Genomic DNA, 15,978 nt, shown 5'->3' on the forward strand with positions numbered 1-15,978 from the left:
ATAGTACACGTCACCAGCCATTTTTTTCCTCTATTTTCGTCGCAATGCTTGCGGTAAAAAAAAGCTACCACAAGCACTGCGTTCACATCTGATAGTGGTCGATGTACCAATGTTTTCATAAACTTCCAGGAGATGACGTGGGGCAGTGGGCATCTCTGCATACGCTAAGGGGAGTCTGCATACACAAAGCGAACGCTCGTACAGGTACGATGGGCGTGCTTATGCCTTGGCGAGCGATCGATCCCCACTTCGTCACTTTCAAATATTTGCATACACATCATGAGAGCGTACACTCATAGCAACTGGGTCTGAATCAGGCCCTCAGTCTTGGGAAGCAAATTGTTGTAAACCATGTGTTATAAATGTAATTGGCTATATAGAGGTCTGGCCTCATTCCTGTCCTGGTGTTGCAATAGATTACTGTATGCTGTGTGTATATGATGCTCGCCAGTGTTTCCAACATTTTGGATAACATGGGGCTTTATTCCGGCATGATTTCGGTATCCCAGCTGTGCAGGAACGGGCTAACTGAAAAGATAACGCAATTATCGTCTCTGTTAATGCCTGATTTCTACAACATTACACTGTAGAGAGAAAGTCATTGCTCTCTACATCACTTAGGGGTCTATTTACTAAGCAGTGTTAGGAGACAGAGTGAAAAGTGATAAGAAAGTGATAAGGTGCCAGCCAATCATCTCCCAACTGTCATCTCACAGGCTGTGTTTGAAAAATGACAGTTGGGAGCTGATTGGCTGGCACCTTATCACTTTTCACTCTGTCTCCTCACACTGCTTAGTAAATAGACCCCTAAAAGTTTTCTGCTATTCAGGTAGCAGGAAAACTTTAAAAAAAATCTTTAAAGGCTTACCTTATATAACGCCATCTATACAAGGAAAATCCGTACTTCTGCTGAATACTGCAGGGACAGATTACTCTCATCCAATCATTCCCTACAGCCAGGTGAATCTCCATCCACTTTCCGCCCCGCATTCGGTAATTACACTGCCAGTTTTTCCGCCAGTTGGCATCACTACAGGTGATGACACCCGATGCAGCACTTAAGGTGCGTACACGCGTAGCGATCAGCCAGGGACACGATATCGCTGGCTGATCCTTATGCACCCTCCCTGGTGTGCTGGATGATTGATATCGATCATCCAGCACACCACCTACTTACCGACGACTATAGCGACCCGCGGTCAACGATCGCGGGTCCGTATAGTAACCTGCTTGATATCGAGCAAGTTGACCGGCATGCACAGCCGATGGACGATATCGCTATTGTCCATCGCTGGTCAATGGTAAGTTGGTAGGGTCCATTTAAATGAGCAATTTGAACGATAATGGTAACGATATCTATATCGTTATCGTTCAAATCGTTCTTTTAAATCGCTACCTGTGTACGCACCATTAGTCAAGCCTTTATCAATCAAGGGGCGTGGCCTCGTGCCCAGGAGGCTATGCCCCCTGATGTGTGTCATTTTTGAAGCGTGACCCAGCCTCTCCGGACAAAGAGGGTGTGGATGAAGCGCGCATGCACGTGTCATCCATCACCGCAGCTGCAGGGCTGCTCAGTGACATCATCCGAGGGGGTGACACCAAAATAGCAGCGCTGCTCTGGTATATTGGTGTCACTCCCTCTGATGGTGTCACCTGATGCGTTCCTGGCACATTGCACAGCTCAGATGGGAAGCTCTCTCTCTCTCTCTCTCTATATATATATATATATATATATATATATATACAGTGTACATATAAGTACTGTATATACACTATATATATATATGTATATGTAGTGTGTGCACAGGGATGGGGCATGTGCAGTGCAGGACAGATGAAAAGATTCCCTGCGGGGAGACGTTTTTTACTAAATAGCGGGGTTAAGTATTGAGAAAAAGAAAAACATTGGGGTCAATCCTATTAGGTGCGAATGGTGAGGTGTGAGTCGCAATTTTCACTTCGAATTCGCATAGCGAATTCACTTTGCAATCCAATTAGCAAGTCGTACTGATCAGTCAGACTGAATTCGCAACTTTCCACTCGCACCTCCCTGAGGGTGAGAGATGGAAAGGAAAATCTTTATTTTAAGGTTAAAATGTGGGGATACTGGGCCTGATTCAGAGCCGGACGCAATTAGCGCTCGCTCGTCCTGAAAATAGGGGTGGCTATTCAAATGAACTGTTCGCGGTCTGTTCACACCACTAGGTCTGAACGAGCGAACAAAACTTGCGGTCGATTTTTGGGAAACTACGCCCCCTGGCCGCTCGCATCCTACGTCATGTCCGCTATTTATTAGATTAATCGAGTACATCGAACAGGGTATGAACTGCTCGCTATTCTTGTGGTTGGTTTTTGCTACCACAATTTTGCGAGCAGTTCTGGCTATAAAATAACCCAGTGACGTGGTCAATGACGCTGCTGTATTAATTATGCACACCCATAAAACGCCCGTTTTGACCTTTAAGCACGCCTGCGTTCTGATCTCCACTCCCCGTTTTCAAGCACCTTCCCCTGTTACCACCCACATACGCCTCATTCTGTCACTCAAATTATCAGGCATTCGCTATTTTGCAAGCACATGAATTTCGACCGCACTGACTGGTTCGCGCATGCGTATAACGATCCGTACGCATGCGCAACTGGCCAAACATCGCTCAGAGCGAACGAGCTGCCGCTTACAAGTGGCTCTGAATCAAGCCCACTGTGCTGAACCTCTTGGACTCCCCCCTAATGACTAATTAAGCAATTTGAAGTTTCTAATCAGCTTATTTAATCTAATAATTACATGTCATTTTTTGAGGTAAAAAAAAAAAAATTTCCTCAAATTACCCCCAAATCAACTTTTTCGTTAGTTTAGGCACCCCAAATTCAATTACAATAAGTTTTTAGTTGAAAAATAATTGTTTTTATAAATTTTTTTCCATTTTTCAAGGTGCCCTCAAAGTACCCCAAAATCACCCTTTTTCCTAGTTTTTTTTTGCATTTTTCGTTTAATTCGTTTGAGATTAAACGAAAAAAGTTTATTTTTTAAAATTTTCTTGCATTTAAAAAAAAAAAGCACAAATCAGCCATTTGACACCATTTGAAAACCTACAGTACCTTGCTAATGGCCACAAACAGCCGTCTATACGGTCCTGCTAACGAAATTATGCATTTTGGGGGGTCCAGGATGGTCTCCCCACATATTCATGCATTTCTCGTAAATCTCATTTGGCAGTTAATTTGCACCCCTCCACTGCGAGTAGTGCGAATAGGCATTTTTAATTGGATTGGAGAAGTGTCAGGAGCGCGCTTCGCGGTGAAGTGTGCGAGTTTAAAGAAACAAACTCGCTACTTGCAATTCTCACCTAATTGGATCGAGCCCTTTAGGCGCATACACCACAATTTTTTGAACGATTATCGTTAACGATATTTATAGTTCAATCGTTGAAAAAAATCGTTCACTTTCTGAGTTAAAACAATGAACAATTATCGTTCATGCGCGTTCACGTTTGTAGTTCAGTCAGACTGACCAACTCAATGATTTTCATTAAGGGAATATGGAAGAATTTAGTAAATGAATGATTTTTGTAAATGATTTTCCTTCGGTAATTACACTGCCAGTTTTTCCGCCAGTTGGCGTCCCTTGAAAAAATGAACTAAAATCGTTTACTAAAATCGTTCATTTACAAAATCCTTGTGTGTGTATGCAGCTTTAGTGTTGATGTTGTCCGAAAATATTTGGGCCAATATAGACACTGATGCTGAATAGATCCCATGGTGTGTGAAATCTGAAACAACACACCATATTATTGTTTATAGAACCAGGTGAAACTTTAACAGTTAATTGCAAATCATCTGTTGGTGCCTATATAATGTATAATGGGGCACATCCTGTTTTCACTTTGCTTATAGCTCCCCCTTGTGGTCAAATCTGGACAGTACTCTTCGGGAGAAACTTCATGTAAAAGGTGAAGATGGTGAATTCTGGTGAGACATTACTGTACATTCTGACAGCGAGAATTGGGCAGTTGAATAATACAGTATATATGACAGAAGGACCCTCTTTGTTTTAGGATGCAGATGGATGATTTTTTGCGCTATTTTGACTCCCTGGAAATCTGCAATTTGTCTCCGGACTCAGCTGGTACTGATGCTCCCCATTCCTGGAATGCCAACTCTTTCCAAGGGAGATGGGTGAGAGGGCACAACGCCGGAGGCTGCCGAAATTACAAAGGTGAGAAGCCGTACGCAATGCACCCTATATGATATTTACAAATCTGTTATCGTGCGTGTAATATAGCAATGACAAAAGTGAGGCGCATCATAGACACGAGCACATTCCCGCAGGGCCGGCTCTAGGGGTGTTGCGCCACCCATAGAGGGCACACCCCTCCCCAACATCCCGATTTCAGCGGGACAGTAGTGTCCCGCTGTTGCACTCGTGGGCCGAAGTGGCCCGCGGGTGGTCAAATCAGGAGGTTGGGGACCCCCACCGCCGGACCCCGGAGTCTGAATGGATGCTGCGTGCATGTGTGCGGCATCCATTCAGTGACGGGAGAGGGCTGGGGGAAGCCCAGCTGGTGAGGCTCCCCCCCCAGCCTGACGTTATTTGGAAGCGTGCCAGGTGGGCACGCCTCCAAACAACGTCACATAGGGGGCGTGACCTATGGTAAATAGGCCACACGCAAACTGAAGAGCCGGCACAGGGTGCTCCGACCCCTGGAGCCGGCCCTGCATCCCTGCAAACAGTGGTAGACGTAGACCTACAGCAGGTGTTATGTTCTGATGTTACCTTTTCTTATAGTAATGAAGCATCAAGAATATTCCTTATGCATTTTACTTATTGTTGGTAATACTTGCATTATTATAGGTAGACACAGACATCATCATCCTCTCATTGCTGGTCACATGTCCTTCTGTGCCGATGGATTCCTAAAGATACAGGGCGGGATGTACTAAAGGGAAAAATGCGGTAATACCCCCCAAAATGCAGTTTTCGGGGGTTTTACCACATTTTCCATATGTACAAAGTAACAGATTGTGATGCATTCTGGTGCTTCGTCCCGGTGGGTAACGCCATCTTTAGGTAGCATTACCTTATAGAAGCCTATGGGCATCTTTTTGGCGACGCCTCCCAGCTCCCCTTGCGGCCTTCTGCGCAGAAGGACGGCAGAGCAACTTCTGGGTCTTAAACTCGGAAGTCCCTCTATGCTAGGGCATCGCAAAAGACAGCTCTTATTGGGAGAGCTGTCCTTTGCGATTTTCATCACATTCTATGTACATACCGCAGTAATCAACCGCGGTATGTACCCTGTGAAAGGCGGGATGTACAGCATCGTGGATGTGATGCTTAGTACATACCGCCCACTATACCGCCCACTATACCTTATATGACTAATATTTGCTGACAATCTGGAAGCATCCAGGTCGGCACAGCGGGGTAATGGGGGGGGGGGGGGGTTGGGGCTGGAGCGGTGCAGCATTAGAGGGTGTGGCGGGGACATGGTTCTGCGTTAGGGGTGTGACCGTGCATTCCACGAGAGCAGGCAAGTTTGATATTACTGCTGCCTGATGATAACGCACATAAACTGTATGTATAAGATACTACACTAGGAAATGTGGGATTCAGGTGCAAAAGTGACATAAACAAGCAGATAATAGTAGATTTTTCCTATTTATTCCGTCCTGCTATAACATATGGCAGACAGATCAGGGAAGCTAACCACAGGTGAGTGCCGGAGTTGGTAAAACTTGGTTTGGCTGCTCCATATCCCCATTTATGAGACCTGGGCCTAGCCAGCCATGATTCAGCTTGCCGCGACCGCTTTCTATTGATTACTGGTCCGCGACCCGTGATTGGATCGCAGCTGGCTCAAAATTCAAATTGCCGTTGCTCCTCTGTGGGCCGCCGGTCCGCAAGCTCACGCAGCTCGCATCCGGTTCCAAATGTTACCCACCGCTGGTCATTTTGCCGGCGCTGGAAACGGACACACTGTCCCAGCGTCAGCCACTGATGTCTCCCGCTGGGCCACATCTAACGGGACTGCAGGTCCACCAGCTCTGGGATCAAACACTTGATCCCAGCACTGGACATTGCCCTGGTCAACGGTGCCCGCCTCCGGCAAGCCTGTTAGATGGCACAGCACACAGGGCAAGGTCCCCCCCCTTTTTACTCCACTGGGGCCCCTATCACTGCATGCCACCGGTGGGCCCTTCATGTCCCAGTCTGTCACTGATTGTGAAAGATAAAGGGCCTCATTCAGAGGCGGTCGGAGGATGCAAGCGGTCGCTCAGAAACTGGGCGGCCACTTGCATCCTGACCGCCCGCCTCTGTTGCGGTCGTTAGGCTGTGGGTTAACACTCACAGCTCTAACGACCGCTCGGGTGATGGTCGCGATGGTCAGAGACCATCGCGACCATCGGGGCTTACGACGAGACCCTAGGGTAGGGTCTCAGTTGTCGTAAGCCCCGGAGAGCTTCTGGCTCTGTCTGAGCCGGAAGCTCTCCACTGACATCACTAGTGATGTCAGTGGGGCCTCTGGGGCCTCCCCCAAATGGCAGGCGTTCCCATAGGAATGCCTCCGTTTGGGCTGCCACCCCACTGGCCCGCCTTAAATACGGGGCGAGCTGTCAATCAACATCGACAGCTCGCCCCCTTTGGAAAGAGACCCGCTACGACCAGCGCTGTCGGTCGTAGTGGGTCTCACGCATGCGCACTGGCAAAACATCGAGGCGGCCGTGCGGTCGTAGACCGTACGGCCGCCTCTGAATAAGGTCCAAAGTACCAACGAATCAGCTCCTAACTGTCATTTTTCAAACACTGTAAAGCCTGTAAAGTGACAATTAGGAGCTGATTGGTTGGTACTTTATCTCTTACAACTGTATCTCTCTCCAAGCTTGCGTCTAAGGCTAGGTACACACTAGACGATATTTTGAACGATATGGCCGACTCCGATGCATCGGAACAACAAATTGCTGAAAACTTAAAGTGTACGCACAATGCGCGCTCCCTCGGTGTCGTCCATCGCATCTTCAGATCTTCTTTACACGCAGCTCAATCTGTCAATCTTGTTAACGAGATCCGGCAAATCGTGCAGTGTGTACACTTTACCGAACGACCAGGCGATATGTTTAACATCATATAGTTAACGATGAAACGACCGAATGACCCACGGATATATCGTTTGGTCTTCTACCCTTACAGGCACATTCTGGACCAACCCTCAGTTCATGGTGACTTTGGAAGGGGAGGATGAGAACAGTTCATGCACCCTACTGGCTTCTCTTATACAGAAGGACAGGCGGAAAGGCAGAGCCATCGGGAGGGACTTCCTGGTTATCGGCTTTGAGGTCTACCAGGTGAAGTGCTAAACATTTGAGTTTGATAGATCTTGGTATTTGGCAGGAACCTTTCTGCATGCTGGCAGTGTGCCCTTCTCTCCTGTTCTCCTGATGTCCAAATCTAATGTATCTGAAAATACTGTATTATTATTTTGCAGGTGCCTAAACAGGTGAATACAGTCCAATACTGAGATATCTGCCAGAGGCCTGCTCTACCATGTCTTCTATCCCTTACTGACCAGAGTCTGTCCCATCCTCACTATCTTTCCATTTCTTGTGCCAGTACAGCGTACACAGTGATTGTCTGATCCCAATTGCCATCATATATATGGTCTGTTAGTGTAATCTATATCCCAGACCCCTTTTAGTGTGTATTGATTGCTTTGTAAGTGTTGCTGATGATCGTCTGATCGTCAATAATTGTATTAATGGATGATTTCCTTGTGCAATCATAGATTAATCACCATTAATGTGCACTGCACAGTCTGTCAGTGTACCAGTGATTGTCTGATCCCTACTAATGTATAGTGCATGGACTGTCAGTGTACTGAATAATTGTCTGAACCCTACTAGTGTATAATGAATGGGATGTTAGTGTACCGGATGATTGCCTAATCCCTACTGTTATTATTATCCTTTATTTATATTGTGCCACAAGGGGAACGCAGCGACTTACATAGTACGTAAACAAATACAGTATGAACAGAACAAGAGAAAAGTGACTTACAGTACAGAACATAGCAGGACATGGACATGGTGTATAAGCATTGCTGCATCAGCTATGTTTATGGTACCCAAATACACAGCAGGGCAGCAGGAACCAAAGGAATAGGTGCTGTTGTAGGCAGTGGGGAGATGATGATGGTGTACGGAAGGGAAGGGGGCCCTGCTCGTAATAGCTTACAGTCTACAGGGGAGTGGCAGACAGAGGTGACACAGAAGGGAGAGACAGTGAACAAGTGGTGTGGGACAGTGGGTTAGGGTGAGAGCTGGAAGACTTTGATAAAGAAGTGGGACAAGAGCCCGTTGACGAGAGGTTGAGACTCTGATAGAGGGAGAGAGTTCCAGCGGTAGTGTATAGTGCATACACTTTAGAATGTAAGCTCTCACAAGCAGGACCCTCATCCTTTATGTGCTTTTCCTACCCTTTCCCATACTAGGCGGGATGTCGTAAGCATCGCATCGCGTCCCCTGTCTTCGGGTACATTACCATGGATTGTACAGATAAGAGCTATCCTTTGCGATGCCCCCAGAGGGACTTTTTGGTTTAACACCCAGAAGTCACTCTGGTGTGCGCAGAAGGAGGCGGGCCGCGGGGGACGCCTGGAGTGTCCCGATAAGTAGCCCATCGGCTTCTATTGGGTAAAGCTACCTGAAGATGGCGTTACCCATCGGAACGAAGAACCTACATTGTCTGTACTGTTAATAACTGTTGTGTTGAGTGCTCATTTGTTTCTGTACTTTGTAAGGCGCTGCGGAAACCTTGTGTCACCATATAAATAAAGGATAATAATAATAATAATAATGGTCTATGGGCCTGATTCAGAGCTGATCGCAATTAGCGCTCGCTCGTTCAGAAAAAGGGGGTGGCTATTCAAATGAACCGTTCGCTCCTTGCGGTCTGTTGCCTCCTCCATGTCTGAACGAGCGAACAAAACATGCGGACATTTATTTGATGAAAACCCCCCCTGGCCGCTCGCATCATACGTCATGTCCGCTATTTATTAGATTAATCGTGTACATCGAACAGCATATGAACTGCTCGCTATTCTTGGGGTTGGTGTTTCCTACCACTATATTGCGAGCAGTTCTGACTATAAAACAACCAAGTGACGTGGTCAATGACGCTGCTGTATTAATTATGCACACCCATAAAACACCCGCTTTGACCTTTAAGCCCGCCTGCGTTCTGATCTTCACTCCCCGTTTTCAAGCACCTTCCCCTGTTACCACCCACATACGCCTCATTCTGTCACTCAAAATAGCAGGCACTCGCTATATAGCGAACAAACAATTTTCAGTCGCACTGACTGGTTCGCGCATGCGTATTAAAAACCGTACGCATGCGCAGATGTGCAAACATCGTTCCGAACGAACGAGCGGCCGCTTACGAGTGGCTCTGAATCAGGCCCTATGAGTGTACCGGATGATTGTCTGATCCCTACTAGTGTATGGACAGTCCGTGTACTCTATGGTTGTCTGACCATTCTGACCCTCTTAGTTCAGCCCCATGACGTCTGTGTCTCAGAGGGTGGCAACTGTCTCTGGTCTGATCCCCATGATCCTTACACCGTATGTGGCCAAGCGAGATGTCACTGCCCGCTGTGAGCTTCCCCCGGGACAGTACCTGGTCATCCCCACCACCTACACGTCCCATGAGGAGTCTTCCTTTACCCTGAGGGTCTTCACAGAGACGCAGAACACACTCACGTGAGACAACGCTGATTGCCCACACTTATCTTCTCAGTGACCTGCTCCTGTCTCTGTACGCCTCACTGCTCACATTGCTGTTTTCTATTCTTCCTCAGGGAGATTGACTGTGAGGTGAAAGCCAAATGGGAGGTGTTCCAGGTATGTTGTCCCATAATGTGATAACGCTTGGATCTAATGCAGAGTTGAATGCAAGTCGGCCGCAAGCCTATATGCAGAGCTGTGACCTCATCGCCGCCATCATTTTCCGTGCGCAGTTGCACCAGCCCCATCTTTGATGCAAGAGATGCAGCGGAAACAGATAGATCGCTTTGTGCGCACAACACAAATAGGCTAGGGGAAGGGTGGGTTAGGGTCATACTTGCCTACTTTTGAAAAAGCATTTCAGGGAGATTGTGAAAGCAGCACCTATGAGCGCGTGTTACATTGGGCGTGTACTGATAAATCTGAGAGGCGTGTCCTACATGTGATGGGCGTGTACTGATAAATCTGAGAGGCGTGTCCTAAACCTGACTTACATCCAAATGTAAACCAGCCCAAAAGCAGTTAGTAAGATCTGTTTGTTGATGAAAACACACTAATGGTGCGTACACACTGGGCGATTAAAGTGGACGACTGAACGATAACGATATCGTTATCGTTCAGTCGTCCACTTTATCGTCCATTTTTAACACAAAAAAGATGAACGATGACGACGACGCGCGTTCCCGCGGGTCGTTCGTCATCCTCGTTCATCGGGCTGACATGCAGGCCAACCTGACGACCTCGTCAGGTTGCTGCATGTCAGGGAATGGGTGAGAGAGCCGGCGCTGAACGATATCGCTAATGATATCGTTCAGCGGCTGTGCTCAATGTCATGAACGACATTGAGCACAGCCTGCCGGGGACACACTAGACGATATCGCTCAGGGAGCATATCGTCTAGTGTGTATGCACCTTAATACTTTGCAGAAATTCATAGGGATCATTGTGCCTTATAATAACCAATGCAAGGAAATGACACTAATGATCCCATTTGAATGTATATTTCTCTGTTTTTTAATATAGCAGCTTCATAATGGGGGTAAGGATGAAATGAGAGAGATTGCTAGACTCTTCAGGGAGACAGGGAGATTGCTACTATTTCAGGGAGTCTCCCTGACAATGAGGGAGAGTTGGCAAGTATGGGTTAGGGTTAGGCACCCCCGGGGGGAGGTTAGGGTTAGGCACCCCCCCGGGAGACTTAGGTTTAGGCAGCAGGGAAGGGGGAGTTTGGTTTAGGCACTTAGAGGGGGGATTAGGGTTAGGCACTGGGAGGCACCCCTAAATGCCCCCATACATCAGCAATTGATTGCAGCAATCGTGCAATTTGCAATCGATTGTGTATAAATATCTTTCCCTTTTTCAATCGATTGCAAATTGCACGATTGCTGCAATCAATTGCTGATGTATGGGGGCCTTTAGGAAGGGTTGGTGGAGGGTTGTTTAGGTTAGTTTATACTTACCTTATAGCAGTCAGGATTTTCACCCATGTCCGGCTGACGCTGTCGGCGGCCAGCGGTAAATCATACCTATCCCAGCACGCCCACAACTTAGTCTGACGCTGCCACCAAGTGGAGACACTGCTTAGTTGCGCACAACTGGGATCACCCATAATTGCATGCACGTGGCATCGGAGAATACGCAGTGGTAAAACAGGCAGGATCTGTCCGCAAAACTGTCCTGTGTGCGACTCTGCACGAGAACTGTGTGCCCAGACTTCATAGGCCTATAAATCCTTATTACAATACCGTTAATTATAACACTGACAAATCTTTGTTCTATTCCTGCAGGAGAGTGAGCTGAAGATCAGCACGGAGGAGTTCAGTAAACATTTCAAACGACTCTCAGGACAGGTAGGAAACAGCGCTGAGCGTGGGTTAATCTGGCTACACACACTGCAAAACTGCAGCTGTAGTTTGCTATTTGGCTCAGATAGGCAAACGCAGGGGGGGGGTTCCGTCTGCCTGGAAACCCCCTCCCCAGCCCACACCATGACCACAATAGAAATAGTAATGTAATAGAATTTTACTAGTGCTGCATGTTCTCCACAGTATCACAAATGAAATAATTAGCACCACCTGTGGATCTTTTAACATGTATCAGTCAGTAATAAATAAGCTGTGCACCAACTAGGAGATCTGGAAAACATTCACTGTTAGGGATGTGCTGCTATAGAGCCCAATATGTACATATATGTCCAAGGCAGTGCTAAGTTTTCCTGCTGCTCCCCCAGACTCCCGGACTTGCTGTAATACTCTGGAATGGTGCCCACATCTAAAATAAAAACACTCAGCTCAGGCAGGATGGCCCTACTGCCGCATCTAATGGCTTATTGTGATCACTGGTCCTGTATATGTTGGAATTATGACACAATATACCTTGTATGATGCATATTACAGCTGATTAAGTGCTAATTCTACCCTCTTCATGGACTGGCCACACTCGCTCTAAACTCCAGCATTTGGAAACCCCCCTCTAGAAATCCTGCGTTTGCCACTGGCATCATCTATGACAGGAATGGCCATCCTGTGGCTCTCCAGCTGTTGTAAAACTACAAGTCCCAGCATGCACTGCTCCAGTTTTGCTATTAGGGAATGCTAAAACTGGCAGGGCATGCTGGGATGTGTAGTTTCACAACAGCTGGAGAGCCACAGGTTGGCCAGGCCTGATCTATGACCTCAATACTACTGCAAACTCCCATAATGATCCTATTGCAGTGAATAGGGGCTCTATATTGATCATAGCTGTAAATGCCTTCTGAATATTTCCCGTCACCATATGTATCTCGGTTACCTTCTGACCTTACATACAGGCTACAATAAATCCAAGATGTTTTTGCCTTTAAATGAACCGCTGCTTTAAATCTGTAAAGTGATTATTTTGCCAGAATCGCGTCGGCAACTACAAATCGCTACTTATTACATTTGACCTCGTATTGTGACTGAGCCTGTAATTGAGCTTCAAATGAGTCTTTGAATATTTATTTAAAAGTTATTTTCATGGGTAACACAATGGCACAGTGGTTAGAATTGCTATCTCACAGCACTGAGGTTTGATTCCAACCAGGGATCTGGCTCCCTTTGCCACAGTCTCTCTGTCAGACACTCCACCGCCTCCCTATACCACATCCCCTCTCTGCCAGACACTCCACCGCCTCCCTATACCACATCGATTCTCTGCCAGACGCTCCACCGCCTCCCTATACCACAGCCCCTCTCTGCCAGACGCTCCACCGCCTCCCTATACCACATCCCCTCTCTGCCAGACGCTCCACCGCCTCCCTATACCACATCCCCTCTCTGCCAGACGCTCCACCGCCTCCCTATACCACATCCCCTCTCTGCCAGACACTCCACCGCCTCCCTATACCACAGCCCCTCTCTGCCAGACACTCCACCGCCTCCCTATACCACATCCCCTCTCTGCCAGACATTCCACCGCCTCCCTATACCACATCCCCTCTCTGCCAGACACTCCACCGCCTCCCTATACCACAGCCCCTCTCTGCCAGACACTCCACCGCCTCCCTATACCACATCCCCTCTCTGCCAGACACTCCACCGCCTCCCTATACCACATCCCCTCTCTGCCAGTTACTCCACCGCCTCCCTATACCACATCCCTTCTCTGCCAGACACTCCACCGCCTCCCTATACCACATCCCCTCTCTGCCAGACACTCCACCGCCTCCCTATACCACATCCCCTCTCTGCCAGTTACTCCACCGCCTCCCTATACCACAGCCCCTCTCTGCCAGACACTCCACCGCCTCCCTATACCACATCCCCTCTCTGCCAGACACTCCACCGCCTCCCTATACCACATCCCCTCTCTGCCAGTTACTCCACCGCCTCCCTATACCACATCCCTTCTCTGCCAGACACTCCACCGCCTCCCTATACCACAGCCCCTCTCTGCCAGACACTCCACCGCCTCCCTATACCACAACCCCTCTCTGCCAGACACTCCACCGCCTCCCTATACCACAGCCCCTCTCTGCCAGACACTCCACCGCCTCCCTATACCACAGCCCCTCTCTGCCAGACACTCCACCGCCTCCCTATACCACAGCCCCTCTCTGCCAGACACTCCACCGCCTCCCTATACCACATCCCCTCTCTGCCAAACGCTCCACTGCCTCCCTATACCACAGCCCCTCTCTGCCAGACACTCCTCCGCCTTCCTATACCACATCCCCTCTCTGCCAGACACTCCACTGCCTCCCTATACCACAGCCACCCTCTCTGCCAGACACTCCACTGCCTCCCTATACCACAGCCACCCTCTCTGGCTCAAAACAACAAATCCAATATATAACCTAATGTGTACCCACCTTAGAGATATATTTACTAAAGGTTGATTTTAATCAGTTTCAAATCGATCAACATTGATGTTGTGTTTCAGTGGCGTCCCCTCCCCGCGGTGTCACCTGGTGTGGGCAGGGATGCAGTGAGCGTGGCAGAAAGGGGGCGTGGCCTCACGGGAAAGGGGCGACACATTGCGGCCGGAACCCCCGTGGCTAGTAGTTCTGTATAATTAAGTGCAGACAGCGGGGAAGGGGGGTGCCAGAGGTGCGAAGTGACTGCCCTGTGTGCAGTGCCGGCTCCCTCACAGTGTCAGCAGCCGAGTGCTGCACTTAGTTATACAGGGCAGCACCTGGCTCCTGTCACTGAGGGGGAGTCTGCAATTTGGTGTCACTCCTCGGCGGGTGACACCCGGGTGCGGACCGCGCCCCCCTTGTGACGCCACTGAGTAAATGTGTTATTTAGCCTCAAAAACATAACATCGATGTTGACCTTTAGTAAATGTACCCCTTAAATGTACACACATAGGGGTAAATTTACTAATGTGAGAGTTTTTAGACATGGAGTTGTTGCCCATAGCAACCAAATTCTAGATTTTATCTTCTAGAAGGTGCAAGTTAAATGTTAATTAGAATCTAATTGGTTGCTATTGGCAACATCTCCATTTCTAACCACCCACACTTTAGTAACTACACCCCATATAGTCAGAAATCATTTGGCTGCAGACATTGTTATCATTAGTAAACAATTACTATTACAGAATTACAATAAGTGATAAGTTTCTTGATGAAATGTGTTCATTAATCATTATTGGAATAATTGTTGCAACTTACATATCGTAAGGAATAAATAAGATTCCCACCTTTCTGCATATTACCGCTCACTATGGTCATCGGCATCAGCCCGCGATATTTTTCTTTCGCTTCCAAATTTTTAGTTTTCCCCTTGGAAATGTTATTAAACAGATAAAAGTACATTGATATTGATCTGAATAAAAAAAACTGCTGATAGTGTTTCGTGCTGATCTGAGAATGTCACATGTACATGTAGCGGATCCGGTGACCTGTAACCGCGATGGGCAGATCATGTGGCGCTTGGCGTTATATGTAACACCCCCCAGTAACGGTCTACGTTTGTTTCATTCTAGGACCAGGAAATCAGCCCTGAGGAGCTGCAGAGGATCCTGATACAGGTCACCTCCAAACGTAAGAGGACATGAGGGTACACAATCCTAATAAGTTGTACAGGGAGGAGGTCGGTCCATCTGGTCTCCATCTTTCCTAGCTCTCGCTATTGGGAGACATGTATGTAGCCAGCCTGCATCTTCACTAATGCAGAACGTTCTACTTGTCTGGCATTTGTGCATGTGCTGTGCAAGGAATCCATCCCGCGCGCATTGCGTGCACCTAGGAGCTGAAGGGTACTCAATACGATATTGAGGGGGGTGGGCTTAGCAGTTTGTACAATTGTCCCCTATATAGGTGTAATGCTAACACATCGTCATTGTACCCCCACGTCTTTCTTCTAGACACACACCTGAAGACAGACGGATTTTCCCTGGATACTTGCGCCCAACTTCTGAAGATCTCGGACGTATCCTTAGTCTGTGTATGGTTACAGTTCGGATGGAGAGTTGGCAGCAGTACGGCTACTCCCACACAGATACATTTATGAATTCCTATCTGTGTTTTTCTTTAGAACCACGAGGTACAGGTGTGGAGACTGCAAGCTGCCCCTTCTACCCGGCTTTCTAATGGTGGGAAAAACACCTATGGCACTTTACATGTCTACAGGATCTGGACATAGCTTTAGAAAGAAAACTAATTTGGTGTCACACTGCGCATGCGCCAAGTTTCGTTACCGTCAGCGGCTGCAGCAAGGATTTGCCCGATGTGTAATG

The 15,978-nt window shown here is 47.8% G+C and overlaps 1 protein-coding gene across 1 annotated transcript in view; it reads left to right on the forward strand.

Annotated features, from left to right (window-relative positions):
• Nucleotides 1-15,978, forward strand: part of LOC148518744 (calpain-2 catalytic subunit-like) — a 70,839-nt gene that overhangs the window by 21,395 nt on the left and 33,466 nt on the right. The window contains exons 8-16 of the mRNA XM_088477074.1: nucleotides 3,895-3,969; nucleotides 4,056-4,216; nucleotides 7,187-7,341; nucleotides 7,482-7,493; nucleotides 9,545-9,753; nucleotides 9,852-9,894; nucleotides 11,565-11,627; nucleotides 15,226-15,283; nucleotides 15,607-15,671. Coding sequence (XP_088333200.1) covers nucleotides 3,895-3,969; nucleotides 4,056-4,216; nucleotides 7,187-7,341; nucleotides 7,482-7,493; nucleotides 9,545-9,753; nucleotides 9,852-9,894; nucleotides 11,565-11,627; nucleotides 15,226-15,283; nucleotides 15,607-15,671 — 841 coding nt within the window. The remainder of the gene's footprint in view (nucleotides 1-3,894; nucleotides 3,970-4,055; nucleotides 4,217-7,186; nucleotides 7,342-7,481; nucleotides 7,494-9,544; nucleotides 9,754-9,851; nucleotides 9,895-11,564; nucleotides 11,628-15,225; nucleotides 15,284-15,606; nucleotides 15,672-15,978) is intronic.

Source organism: Taudactylus pleione, unplaced genomic scaffold (assembly GCF_031769625.1).
Source record: "Taudactylus pleione unplaced genomic scaffold, aTauple2 ptg000199l, whole genome shotgun sequence".
Classification (NCBI taxonomy): domain Eukaryota; kingdom Metazoa; phylum Chordata; class Amphibia; order Anura; family Myobatrachidae; genus Taudactylus; species Taudactylus pleione.